At 36.8% G+C, this 14600-nt stretch overlaps 1 protein-coding gene across 1 annotated transcript in view; it reads right to left on the reverse strand.

Moving 5' to 3' along the window:
- LOC130254936 (adhesion G protein-coupled receptor A3-like) overlaps positions 1-14600 on the reverse strand; it is a 256225-nt gene that overhangs the window by 131870 nt on the left and 109755 nt on the right. The window contains exon 7 of the mRNA XM_056495074.1: positions 235-448. Within this exon, the coding sequence (XP_056351049.1) occupies positions 235-448 (214 nt within the window). The remainder of the gene's footprint in view (positions 1-234; positions 449-14600) is intronic.

Genomic DNA, 14600 nt, shown 5'->3' on the forward strand with positions numbered 1-14600 from the left:
TAAGAAACTGTTTTTACCCATTTCAAACCCACACCTGATCAAACCTTGATACTCAGACACAAAAAGCACAACTTGGAACCACAGCCAACCACAGCCGCGAAAATTCCTTATCTGTGCTCAGATTCACGCACACAGCTGAGCTGCTCCATTAAGCAGCTCCTGGTGAGCTATTTCAGTGAGGCTCAGTGCAAGTGTGGGAGCTGCTGCCCTTGGCAGCAATGGCAGGGCTGTTACCGTGTGATGAGGCAGCAGTCGTGCACGATGCTCTCCTCCACGAAGACGCCGCGCTCCTCGTCCGTCTGCACCGGCCGCCCCCCGTGGTACCACTGCACCTGGGTGCTGCTGTCCACGTAGGTGGCAGTGCACTGGAAGGGCAGGCGGTCCCCATGGAAAACCACCTGTCTCTGGGATGGGATCAGCTCGAAGAGAGGAAGTTCCAGAGGCCCAGCTGCAGGGAAAACAAAACAAAAAGAGGAAAACGAAGTCACCGTTAATTCCTCTCTTATGAGTGTTGTAAAGTGAACTAATTGTATACAATTCTAGCTTTAGATCTTCATGTGATGATTCTTCTTATGATAACATAAGAGATATGACCACTAAGTACCCACTGCAGTCTAGAGTTCTAGAGCCAGGAAGCAGCAAAAGAACACAGTAACACAGACTTCCTCCTTAAAGCAGAAGAAACACTTTATTGCAGAATTACACACACTTTTATGGACTGGTTCACAGAACCAAGGACAGAATTAAAACTCATTGGTCCAAGGAAGGCCACACCTCTTGTAAACATGATTTACCAAAACATCACACCTCTCACACACTCTTCTGTTCACAAAACCAGGTGCTAATCTTTATTATTAATTCTTTCCCTTCTGCTTTCCTTTAAGTAGCTCAGGAAAATTCACACTGCTCTTTTCCCCTGACTCTTACTAGCATCCAAACCAGAGATCACATTTTTTTTCCACTGGTGTGAGCCCAGATAAATACAGGATTACTAGAATATCTACAGAAAATGAGTTTTGTGAAGCAGGTCGCAGAATGGTTGAGGTTGGAAGGGATCTTTTGAGATGCTCCAACCCAATCTCCTTCTCAAGGCAGGTTGCTTTACTATACAAGTGTACAGAATAAAAGAGTGAGTTTTCCAATTAGAGAAAAAAGAACAGCCATTAATATTGGTTCAGTTAACATTCAGAAGACCACTTCACTGTCAGTAGAGGAAATGCACACTGTGCTCCAGAACAAAACTTACTGTCTAGAAAGCCTAAACTACTTCATATGCCTGGGATTTGGATAATAACAAGACTAATAATAATTAAACCTTCCTCTTAAGTTCAACTGTCCCCATGACTTTTCATTTCCTGTTCCTTCTGCCTATTCCACAAGTCATCTCTACTCTCCAGATAATTACTGAACATTAAATATTTATCTAAATAGTTCTTTTTATCTATTTAAAGATGAATACTTTTTACCAAATTTTTAAATGAACTTTATCTCTCAAAGCTCTCACCCAGAAACACCCCAATAATGAGAATACTGCATATTCTAAGCAGACTCTTACAAAAAACAGCTCTCATAATCACAAACCCAAATGCCTAAATTAAAAAAAAAATAAATAAAATTGCAAATTTGAAAGGTAAGTACATTTTTGGCCCTGATGAAAGTCTGCTACTTCATAGATTTGAGAGTGCCTGAAGGTTATTTTCCTAAAGTCTCCCTAGAGACTGTATCTGTAGACAGTATGTATTTTCTTCTCTTTTTATCTCAAAACTACCTTTAGACAACTTCTATAAAATACTTTCTCTGTATTATGAGATTAATGCTATTTCTTTAAATTCATAACAGAATATTGAAAAGGAGAATTACAGGAAAAACAGAAGTTTTGCATCTAACAAAGATGATAATCTTCTTTGGGATAACAAGGAATAAAGGAGAATCTTAATTTCTTTTTCTGATATAGCTCTTCTTAAGCAGAAGAAAATTACTACCACTGATACTTTGTTATGATTGCACAAAATTCTAGTTGTAATGAAAATACTAAAGACTCACAAACATGACTGACAAACAGATTACCATGAACATCCTGCACAACAGTTCCTACAATACAGCCTTTTCCCCTCAGGCTTCATTCAACACAAAAATAACTCATTGAGCCTGGGTCACTTTTTAAACTCACTCTGCAATCTCACCTTAGACAAAAGCAATACAGTCTTGCACCTTGGTTATCATCCTACCTTGATGAGGAAAGAATTTTAAAGCTAGATTTTATCCCTTCTTATTCTGTTTTCATTTAAAGGCCTCTCATCATTAATATCAATCCATCCTACAGAGTTGTCAGCTGAAAGGTCACCCTTCCACCATTTGCACCACTAGTAACTATCTCAAACATCTATTTTTCTGACAAGAGCCTTTTTTTTTTTTTTTTTCCATTTCACTGCTCGCCGTTTTATCTTCCTTAAACTTGCTCCTCAAAATCCTCCACTGCCCATAACAAACACAGACAACTTAGCCATGCCCATCCAGGCTGCAAGCCATAATCACTGGTTCTAAAACTGCTAAAATTTGTGGATAACCAATATTGCTTTTTGTCTTTCAGCATTCCACCCTAACACACTTCTTCATGTCATTCAGGTGCTGCCTTCAGAACTCTTGAATTGTGAGGAGTTGCATTACAAACCCAGCTTTGGGCCCTTGTTACTATTTGGGTATTTAAGTGTTAAACAGTACATTCTTCACCTGCTTTGAGTAAACAGTGAGAGGGATCACTTCTGCTTTTATACAAAGAAGACTGGCCAGCACAGCACACAGGATTGTACAGGGGAACCTGTGCCACTGCTGTTGGGAGAAGCACAGAGGATTAAGGACTAGCTGCCCTCTACTGAAATGTTTTAAATCTGTTTGACCATAAAGTGCAGCCTTCAGAAAGTCCTCCTTACCTGTGCACCCATCCTGTAATTTGCCTTCTGATTGCACCTGTTTTATGGAGACAGTGACGTGCTACTAAAAATTCCTTGAAGCATAAGTAGTATTTTTATATGACCTTTGGCTTCAAATTAAGAGAAGGTAAACCAGATTAATGCCTTGGTCTCAGTCATGTATATTAGATGTTTTTAACTGGCAGATGGAAAGAATCTCTCAAAAAAGTTGTGATTTTTGTGTTGCATTATGAAGTCAATTACTGAATATAAGAAAATATATGGAATGCAAATTTAGCCATAAATTAATGAAATGACTATCAAAATGTAGAAAAATAAAGCAAACTCTGACAAGTACAACAGCATTAGATACTATTCACAAAACCAAAACATTTCTCATGAATACAGTAGTTTTTAACTGAGGATGCTGTATCTGGTCAAATGCAGTGAGTGACACATTGTGTCATGAGGCTGTGAAGCAGGAAGAGTGTGAACTAGAGCATCAATATCTTTAAGTCAAGTTAAATAACTGGCTGAGCATATGGATGAAGTACAACACTATCACTCTGAATTCAATCTCTGTGTCAGTGTCCAAGGCTCTCCCTTCTGCTCTTCAGCCTTGGGGATCACCAAATCCAGAAATGCAGTGGGAATGAGGTGTTCTCTGCAGGTTTTATCAATTAACAGTCAGAAGTGAGCAAAAACTTTTCTTACTTCAGCATGTCAAAAAATGATCAGTCCTATCAGCAGTGTACTAATTTTTTTTTCTTCACAAATCTCTTTAAGTGCCAACAAAGATGCAAAACGAATTAAACATCTCATTAGGCCAGGATATCCTCCTGACCAACTTTGAAAATGTACTTATTAGGGTTGGCCAAATTGACAAATAATGCTGAAAACTCATTTTTAAATTAAAAAAAAAAAAAATTTCTATGGATTATGACATTTGCAGACTATGGAAAGTAAACATAAATACTTCTGCAAAACATCTGCTTTTAATCTCTGTGATATCCACATAAAAATATTAATACCAGAGCTAATATTCATTTGTTTTCCTGGGATAGTAATGATTTAAATGCCTGAGGCTGGTTCTGCAACCATTACTCATGCAGAAGATCCAGTTGATTTCTGTGACACAGCTCACAGTTATGAGGATTAATTGCACCAACAAGAGTTTCAGAATTAGGACCAATACCCTTTATCCAAAATGGCTGTAAAACTGTTGTAGAGTCACATCTGGAAGTACTTAATTTAAATCCATAATCCAACAATCATTCAAGTTCAGAATAAAAGTATTTATTAATTCTGTACACACATTTTCATTTGACTTTGAGAATAAAGAAGTCAGAAATTCTGAAAGTATTTGGAATGACTTTGGCATTATTTGACAGCACTTTAAATAAAACAGCCCTGGCAAGCATATCCCAATAAAATTGGATTATTTTTCTTTGATTATGTGGGTAATAAAGATTAAATTTGGATTACTAAATATATATAATATCTGATGCTATTATTTATGTGTGTGCATACACAACAACCTCACAAAATTAAAATGTTTACTATAATTTGTTCAGAAGGGAGGGAGCAATTTACAGGGATTTTATTTACCTTTTACACACTTGAAAAATATTCCAAGGTGCTTGTTCCAAGACAATCCACATGGAGCTTGGAGCCAGCACCCCTATCTGCAAATGAGGGGTGTGATTCCTCTCCAGGCATCCAGATCAAGAGCTGATGGAGTGTTTTACAGTCCTTACCTGTCTTGTCTCTCCAGTCAGCACTAAACCATGATTGCAGCAGAGCACCACGGGAACCACTGATTGCAGCATGAATCTAAAGGTCTAACCCATCATTACAGTAATTACATCTTTTTCCTTATCTTTCACTTCTCAGCAGAAAAGGGTTTTGTTGACTGAAGGCCAGACTCTCTATGCCATCTAGTCTTGTATTTCAGATTAGACCTAGACTAGAATGCTGAGGGCATATAGAGAAGGAATCAGGTTACACAAAAACCACTGAATTAAGATTAACACTTGAGTCCTTTTCAAACAGAGTATACTGCCTGCATATTTTAATGCATGCAGTGTCCCAAGATCTTGAAAAAGAAAATAGAAATTATTTTTAAAACAATTAGCAAAAATAGAAAACTAGCAAGGTGCACTGAAGCTCTATGGAAATGTTCCAATGCATCTGCCCTTGATATATTTACTAAAGAATTTGTCTCACACACATCACCTATTTCCTGGCTTTTCCTTACAATTCAGTTCTTGAGATTTTAAAAGTATTTCTATTTCCCATCTAACTTTGGCCTTCTGTTTTGTTTTAAAAGTTGGAAAGGAGAAGAGTACGAAGGAAATACTGGAACAAAAATTACTGTAAAAAAGGTAACACAAAGTGCATTTTTGTCCATATTTTAGTTACAATTTTAAGCACCATATTATTATCTTTAGATAATACTCACTTATAATGAGTGTGTGCTGCCATTTCTGGGGAAATGACCAAAAGCAAACCTGGAAGCACAAAGCCTGGCCCATGCAACACACAGAAAGCTGGCCAGTCATTAACCAGCAAGAGCAGCACCAGGTACTGGAGAAACTCTAAACTCTCCTGGCTCCAGCCCCTTCACTGCATTTCCTGCTGCTCAGCTTTAACCTGGGCAGCTCAGCAGCTCCTGAGGGCATCAACCTGCCCCACAGCAGCACCTTCTGCTGCTCAGACTACCAGGAACAGTTTTCTGCTACACCTTTTCTGCTCCTCCTTAACTGGCTTTGTTTGCTATCAACAGTTTTCACACAACCAGAAGAGGAAAATCCACAGGTTCCTCCAGGCTGCCCACTCCTCAGCGCTCACATCTCAGGATACACCTTTGACTTCAGTTTATTGGTAGGAAATTCAGTTTGCTACAGTGCACCACAGGCTTCTGGGACAGAAAAAAAGCCAGAGGTTGGCATTTTGCTTCTTGTTAATCACTTGATTTATTGTATTGCCAATGGGCTTTTTATTTGAACCGAGTGTGCCTACAGAGAGCGGCACATCCTGCTGACAAAAGTGTGAGTTAGAGCTCTAATATTTGTATACAGTCTCAGTGGGAAAGAAATATGCATGGAAAGCACAGTGGGGGAAAGCTGGAAGTGAGGACAAAGCAAAGGAACCAATCCAAGAAAAAGGACAGATGAAAATGAGGAAAAACAAATTGAAAAACATTCGTTAAAAATCTGAATTGCTGACAGTGCAAATTATATCTGATGATATTTACCAAATGGAACTGGAGGAAAGAGCATGATCTGAATTGCTCCAACAGCCAGCTCTGCTGGCTCCCAAAAAGGCAGCTCTCCCAAAAAGGGAGGTGCCAGCACATCAACTCCAGTTTCTGTGTTGCAAAATTTGCTGGCAGCAAGGAAATGTTTGGTGCAGAAGGTCACAGACCACACCACGTGCCAAGGAAGTCAAGAATGAATACAGAACTGAGGCCAAGCTTCAGCTTTAATAAAAGCTGTGCCTGGCTCCAATTTCAACATAGTATCAAGAAAATACAGATGCCAACATGTATTAAACACAGCAGAATAAGGTAAGTCTCTTGGGCTTGGGACAAGACAGCTTTGTATCACATTCATTTACCACTCACAGCAGAAAAACCTGAGCTGTTCTACATGTAATAGCTCCTTAATTCCACCAGATTCGTAATGCTGGCAGGGCAAGAGATATTCCACACCATTTTATCAGCCCCTTTCACTCTCATAGATGTTTTTCAAACAGGAATATCAAGCAGTGATTTTGCTTTGGTGAGTTTCTTGTTGGGTTTTTTCTTTTTTTCTTCCCAGGACCTTATAATTAAATTATGGGGTTATGTTTCTTTTGTAATGCTAAGTGCTACACTGAAATGGTAGCCACTCACCAAAGAGCAAGAATTCTGACATGCAGGCTGTTTCACCTAAAGCTACAAGTTCTTTACTGTGTTTTCACTCCTGCAAACTTCTTCAAAGCCATCAAAGAGATCAGCAGTAAACAGGACTTACCATAAATTAGAAGGACAGTGAGCCCAGGCTGTCACAGACCATTGCTCCTGGTGCTTCAGTTACCTGGGTTAGCTAACCTCATAGAGGTGTTCCACAGACACAAAACAGAAGCTAAATTCAGTGCAAATATGCCAAGATGAGCTACAATCAGAGCTTTGGATGAGTCTTCAAGACTCACTTGGATTCTATAAGTCATCTGATTTATTTACTTAAAATAATTTACACTACACAGAAACTAAGAAAGGCTGAGCTGGGGAATGTACAATTCAAATCTAGCCACTTTTGGCAAATCTAGTAATACAGGTTTCATCCAGTGCTCAGCAGATGGATGACATTCATGACAAAGTTATTTAACCTGCCCTTGTCTACAGGAGTTTCCTCCAGATTCTTAAATCCCTGTAAAACTAAATTATCCTTTTTGCACCAGGGACTGATGTGTGGTAAGGGAGCACTGGAAAAGCCCTTTCTTATTTACTGATGATAGCAGTGATTTATTTGATAAGAAAGTAGAGGCAGTGAAAAACAGAGGTAACAGGTTTCACTTATTTAATAAAAGGTTTCATTTATTTAATATAAATGTCAAATATAATAACATTTTAATTTGTAAAATGGTAACAGTTACTTGAAAGATTTCCACAATATGAAATTCAAGGTTTTGTTCCAGTTAAACAATTTAAAAATTGCATTGCCTTGCACTGGCATAGAAATCTAAAAGAATAGACAAATAGTTTTCTCATCACTGATTTCTTTCCTATCAAATAAAACTGCTGTAAATTTTCAATTTTTTATTTTCAAATTGTCCCAGAACTGTACTTCAGAAGCTGGGGAGCATTTGATTACTTGTTATATGCTGAAACTTGATGACCATGACATACTGACAGCTATGGTACTGGAAGATTCATCAACACATATTTCTTCAGTCAGAAACCCACTGTTATAAAGCTAATTTTGATTACTCAAATTACCCTTGTGGCAAGTGAACTGGCTGGCTCATGGCTCTGCATACTCATGACAGCTTGCAGTTAATAAAAATGGCTGAGCAGTGCAAAGGCAAAGCACCCAGCTCTACAAAATCACAGAATGGTTTGGGTTGGAACAGACCTTTAAATGTCACCTTGTCCAACTGCCCCAGAATGAGCAGGGATGTTTGCTCAGAGTCCCATCCAACCTGACCTTGAAGCTTCCAGGAGTGGTGCATCCACCACATCTCTGGGTCACCTGCTGCCAGTGTTTCACCACCCTTATTGTAAAAAAACTTCTTGTTTTTATTTAATGTAGATAGATCCTCTTTTAGTTTAAAACCATTGCTCCTAATTCTATTGCTACAGCCTGTACCAAAAGTCTGTCCCCATTTTTCCTATAAACCCTCTCTAGGTACTGGAAGGATGCACTGAGGTCTTGAAGCCTTCACCTCTGCAGCTGAGCAACCACAGCTCCCTCAGCCTTTCCTCACAGGAAAGATGTTCCCTGTCTCCAGTCATCTTAGTGCCTTTCCTCTGGACCCTCTCCAAGAGTCCAACAGGAATAACCAAATATACTGATTAGCTTTGTCTAACTGGGGAGTGTAGTGGTAGCACTCATCTTTCCAAAACATTAACCTTTTTTATTTTCAAACCATAACTGCACACTCAGAACATGGAAAGATGGTGACAGGAAAGTCCCAAGAGTGTCAGTGATTGCCCCTGGTTGCCCAGAGTCCAGTAGGCTGCACGAGTTCTCATCCATGCCAGAATGCTTAAAAAAAAAAAAAAAGTTCACAAAAGAAATGCTGAATGAACAGCAGTTCTGTTAAGTATTGCATTTTTCCATTCCAAACTCCTTTCAGCCCACCTGACAGTGTCAGATGCTCTCAACAGCCATTTTTGTACAAAATTAAAGAAAGTGATGTATGTTGAAATGTGCTATAAAAATGTGAAATGCCACTAAGGTATGCTCCACTTAATTAAAAGAGTGATTGTTAGGATGGAAGCCCTATAGGGAATTTTCCTATGATAAAAATTAAGATTAATTACAGCAAACTCTAATAAGCATTGTTATTTGACAATATTAACATAGGTTTGTTAAAAAGCTTATATAATTTTATCTAGGAATCACCTGTATAAAATTTAACCCTAGTGTTTTAATGTTCACATTACCATAATAAATAAAGAATATATCTTCAGAGATACTCAATGGGTTGTAGCCAAGGCTGTCTGCTTTAACATGGTTTTGTTCATGAGCAACTGGATTTTGAATATGGCCAGCTAAGTGTTCAAGGGCAGAAGTTTGAAGATTAAAAAGGGCTCATTTCACTGCTATTCTCACTCCAACTTGGTTAAATTTTCCTTCACCTATTTTGCATGATTTTTGGAACAGTAGTCAAAGATAGTGTAGAAAATAAGATACACCTGTACCTTAAAAATCCCTAATGCAGTATATAAGAGTAAGCTGTGGAGAAAAAAAAAACCAGTTGGGTACATTTCCATCATCTAAATCAGCAATATTTCAGGGATGAAAATTTCTGGATATTCACGAGCGAGCACAGATGCCAGAATGTTGTAGCAAAATTTCATCTGCAAATGAGCATTTTAATATTTCTGCTATTTCACATTTATAAGATTTAACAGTTACTAATTTTATGCCCCTTATCTTCCAGCAGTGTTCTAAAGTGCCACTAAGGATATTAGATAATGATGTTTAGTATAAAATTTAGGGCAACATAGTCCTTTTCCCCTCACTTTGAGACTGATCATATTAGATGAGAAATCTAGAATTTGGAGACAAAAAGTTAAAGCATTGTTCATTTCATACTACCAAATGATAGTGGAAACCAACTTTGATCTACAAATGGCCACTTAGCTCTGACAGAAAATTAATTTATTCCATTTATCTTTGAAAGAGCCAAAATAAACAGTTATATTATCTGATTTATATACATTCTGTTATTATGCATATTTTCTTATTAAAGAAAATTCTGAATTGCTAACATTGTAAAACAACTGGAATTTAAATACTGCTAATTGTATCACTATCCATGTCTTGCAAAACCTAATCCTGTGAAAGGTTATTAGTGTGAATATTCCCATTTTAACATAATTAGAGCTACTCATGTGATTAGGCACTCCCTGCAGAATTAGAACTGAAGTTTTGATCCTGCATATTCTGGAAGACAACATGCTCTGCATGAATGCAGCAAGCTACCTGTGGACTGCCAAGAAACTGCAGGGCTGAAATCTAAATCTGGATAATTCATCCATCATTCTTCCTGCTTGAGGTTTTGAGTTTAGTCAGACACTGCACACAGAAAACCCCCCACAGATCAATATTTACACTCCGTTAACGGGGTAAAAATGACTTGTAAATTAAGAAAGAAATAGTTGAAACAATAATCTCAGACTCATCCCTAAGTTTAAGTAAGTAACAAATGAGACAAAAAAATGTTTTGTGTACACTGAGAAAAATAAATGAAGAAAAAATACTCCTTGTTAATTTTAAGCCAGTGTTTTTTTTTGGAATATACTTTGCATAGAAAAGGAAATTTTAAGAACAATCTATGTGCAAATATATATATTTATAATTATAAGACTTGAGTGACAATGTAGATATTTAATTTTTGACACCACATAAAAAAAGGAATGGCAAATCTCACTTCTTAACCAATATCCTTAACAAAAGATAGTTGACAATATTCTTTAAAACTGACACAGATTGAAGCTGATTGCATTGAGTTGATTTCAGCTGAAATTGAAAAAGTTATTCCAAGACAAAATTCCCCAGTATCTTGTTTTTTTTTTCCTTTTTCAGCATTTTAAAATTACGTATTTCTTTCCAAGTTCTTACTACTGGACAGTGGATACTAATTTACTCTGCTAGGAATGATGGGGAAACAATGTGCAACTACATCAGGTAAAATTACAAAGACATTTCAACAAATACAACATCTAAAACAACACAATCCCATCATTGCTGAGAAAGCATTTAAAGCCACACTATGTTTTAAATGTCAAGGAAAAAGAAAGCTGCTGCAAAAAAGTGAAAGCACTTCATAGAGGAAGTACAGAAAAGAAAATGTTCTATTTTTTCCCAATGGTATTACTCTAATTGATTTTAAATGTCTTGAATGTTTCAAATTTTTTAGTATTTCAGGTAAGATTCTAAAAAAAGAAAAAAAAAATACTTATAAAAATAGACTAGGGAGTGGCATGTGGCCTGAGAGAAATATACCCTAATGTTCTCCTGATATTTAAGCATGGGAAATGCAGATTAGAAAATGTGACAGTAGATAGGTAACCATGAAAGTACTTCCTACCTTTGTAAGAAATTGAATCTTAAAATGGACAAGAAATCTCTAAGAACACAAGCAGAATGAATGCACAAAGAATATAAATGTGTTTTCTTCTATTTTTTTTTGCTTTGCACAAGTTTCAGTGTGAACAAGCATGGAGCAACAGAGCAAAAAGTGCCTAAATTTTAGCCTGACTCTGCTCCTTTGGGGAAACAAATACTCTGATTCTCAGTGAAGTGAGGCAAACTATAAAAGACAAGGTGCTGGTTAAGTACAAACAATTCCCTAACAACTTTATCTCCTCCCTTCCAATAAATTATTCACATTTTCTATGAAACATTTAAAGAATTTTATTGCAGAATACAGAAGTCAGAAAAGGATTTCTCTCTTTGATTTTTATTCCTCCCTTTGAAGTGTCCTTCCTAAGTAGGAAGTCTATCATACCCCAAACCCCACATTTCAATAATATTTTATGAGTCAGAACTTGCTAATTTCACTCATGACTTAACACTTTAAACTAAGGTAGTTTGCAGAATTCAGAGACTGAGTAATAATTCAAACACTGTTGGACACTCACAACTTGTAGCTATTATCTTCTTTTCTCATCTCTATTTGCAGTAGGATGGATTTTTATTCTCCTGCAGTGTTAACTAATTTTCTCAGCAGACAGCCCCCTAAGGCTCTCCATGCAGATCCTACTCAGACAAAGCTCCAGCTCTATTTTGAGTGCTCACTCCTTCCATTGCCAGTGAAGGTTATGAAAGCTTTTAGTAAATTATGAACCAATCCAAAGAACTTCTCACTAAAAGTTTGATGTAAATACTTATAATTCTGTGGATCACAACCAACAGGTGCACCACCCATGGAGAGAACACACATTCTGGCATAATATACACTGTCAAAATAATTTACTGTAAGAACCCTTCTGTGAAATACCCTAAAGTTGATTTTCATGAATGTGAAGCACACAGAGCAGCAAGAGAATTCAAACCAAGCTTCTTCCACCTCTGAAAAACAGGCTCCTGTTTGGGAAGCATTTATGGTAGATGAGATGGTACCTAAAACCAGATGCTATCTCACCCATGTTAATACAAGAAAGAAAATGACTCAGCTGAGATATTTGTCTTGTAATTTGCTGCTACTCTGTGCTTCACAAGTTCTATTTCTACCATATTTTCCCCTGTCTTCAATGAATGTGTCTAACATTTGTGCTTATAAGTATTTCCTATACCACTGAAGTTTCTTTGCTGAGGATGGTATAAGGAGAACATGCATTAATACTAGCTTTGCTAATTGTCTCCATTTGTTGGTTATAATTATTGCAACATCATGGGTTTTTCACAGATGTGCAGAGTATAGATGAAGAAATAATGCTGTACCTTAGAACTTCTTGTAACTCCTGTCCTACAGTCCTGTGTTGAAGCAGCTCAACACAGAGAGATTTTCTCCCATTCAATTCAACACAGATAATAAGGAAGTGGGAGACAGAAACATTCAATGCAGAAGGATAATAAAGAGAGAAGCAATCAATTTGTTTCTTCCAAGGAAAAGACCTGTGCACAGCTTTACAATAACATAGAGAAAAAGGGCAAACATGGCTTTTGGGGATTTCCTTTAGCCAGCATCACATATGGGGCTGGAGAGAGAGCCAGAACAAGCTCTGCTAACGTGGGCTGAGAGCACCCAGGACTGTTTAAGATTGCTTGGTGGGGTTTTCTGGGAGAATACCTCCCAGCACAGCTCAGAAAGGTAGGGAGAGCCACAGGAAAGGAAAGGACAATGACAGGAAAGAAAAGGAGAACCACAGGAAAGAAAAGGATGACCATAGGAAAGAAAAGAACAACGAAAGGAAAGGAAAGGACAACAACAGGAAAGGTCATGCAGTAGAACAAACTTGCCTGAAAATGCTGTGATGCAATTATGTGAATGTATGCACAGCATATCATCTGGTACAGAGAGCAAAATCACCTGAAAACAGACTCTTCTCTGCATTTAGGTTCCTTAGAACTAACAAGACACTAACTCTAGTTCTTTGAACCTGTCTGTTTTATATGTCCACTCAATCATCTCATGACCAAGATTAGCACAGTAGACCACAGAAAACTGAAAAGCTACTGACACCGAAAAAGAACAAAACTTATTTACTAACAGCATGAAAAAATGCATAATGATAAAGAATAAAAATGTAATTTATTATGTATTAATGTAATAAACTCTAAGCAAAAAAACTCAGATTTTTCATTATCCTTTTATATTTTCTTTTCAAGCAATTTCTTTTTTAATTAACAGAAGGGAATAATATTTTCTCAATTACTTATTTATAAATATCAGTAAAGCATATATATATTCAAAACCCAAGATTTAAATTCATGGGAGATCTGTATGAGGAACAGCATTCTGCCCCAGGAGAATGAGATCATTTTCTTCGTGGTATGTATAAATAAATAAATAAATAAATAAATAAATAAATAAATAAATAAATAAATAAATAAATAAATGTCTTAAGGAACCATATTTTTTTTTTTATACTTTGACCTTTCCAATATTTTTTGTAATATTTAGTAAATATTTTCAGCATTTTAGCCAAAGCATTTATCGAAATACTATTGATATTATGTCAACTACTTTCTAACATTTAAATAAAACCTAATTGGGGGGAAAAAGAAAGTCAGCACTTTTCCAAACATCTATTTTGATGAGTCAACATTTTATAACAGAAAAGCACTCCATCACAGTTATATGTCAATTGTAATTTGCAGACCAACTGAATTTTTACTTCTTCATGCTGCTCAGGAACATCAATACAGTTTAGACACTGAGAAACTAAATTCTAACATCTCATTCATCAGCATAAATAATCAAAACCCAGCTTTAAGAGCAATATTTCATAATTCCCTTAAGACAAAAACTCATACAGGTCTTTCCTGAGTGAAGAATTTGGCCTAGAGAATCCATCTCTGCTGATGATGTGAGCCAGGGAAAATCACAGACTCCTATCAGACCTCAGGTGGAATTGATAGCACTCATATTCAGGAAAATGTAATTTTCCTCCTGGAAACTGAGTAACTTGTATTTGGAGTCATAGAGAAAGAGAAACAAACCAATTTCACAACCATTTTTCACAAAGATACTCTGTCCATACCATTATGAATTCATCACAGTCTCTCATCATTAAGGTAGAAGACAAGGGCAAAACCATCTTTTATCATCAAACTTTTAGCTTTTCAGCCTTATTTACAACATTGTGAAGAATTGTTTTATAACCAAACATTTCTGACAGCTGGAGAATTTTGTTAAAGAAGATTTAAGTAGCTCTTAAAAGCTGTTAGTGAAATATGCAAGCAGAGCCCTGGGAATTCTAAAACTGTGCAGTTACTTAGCTCCTAAAAATCCCTAGAGCAGGTTTTTAAC

This window comes from Oenanthe melanoleuca, chromosome 6 (assembly GCF_029582105.1).
Source record: "Oenanthe melanoleuca isolate GR-GAL-2019-014 chromosome 6, OMel1.0, whole genome shotgun sequence".
Taxonomy (NCBI): domain Eukaryota; kingdom Metazoa; phylum Chordata; class Aves; order Passeriformes; family Muscicapidae; genus Oenanthe; species Oenanthe melanoleuca.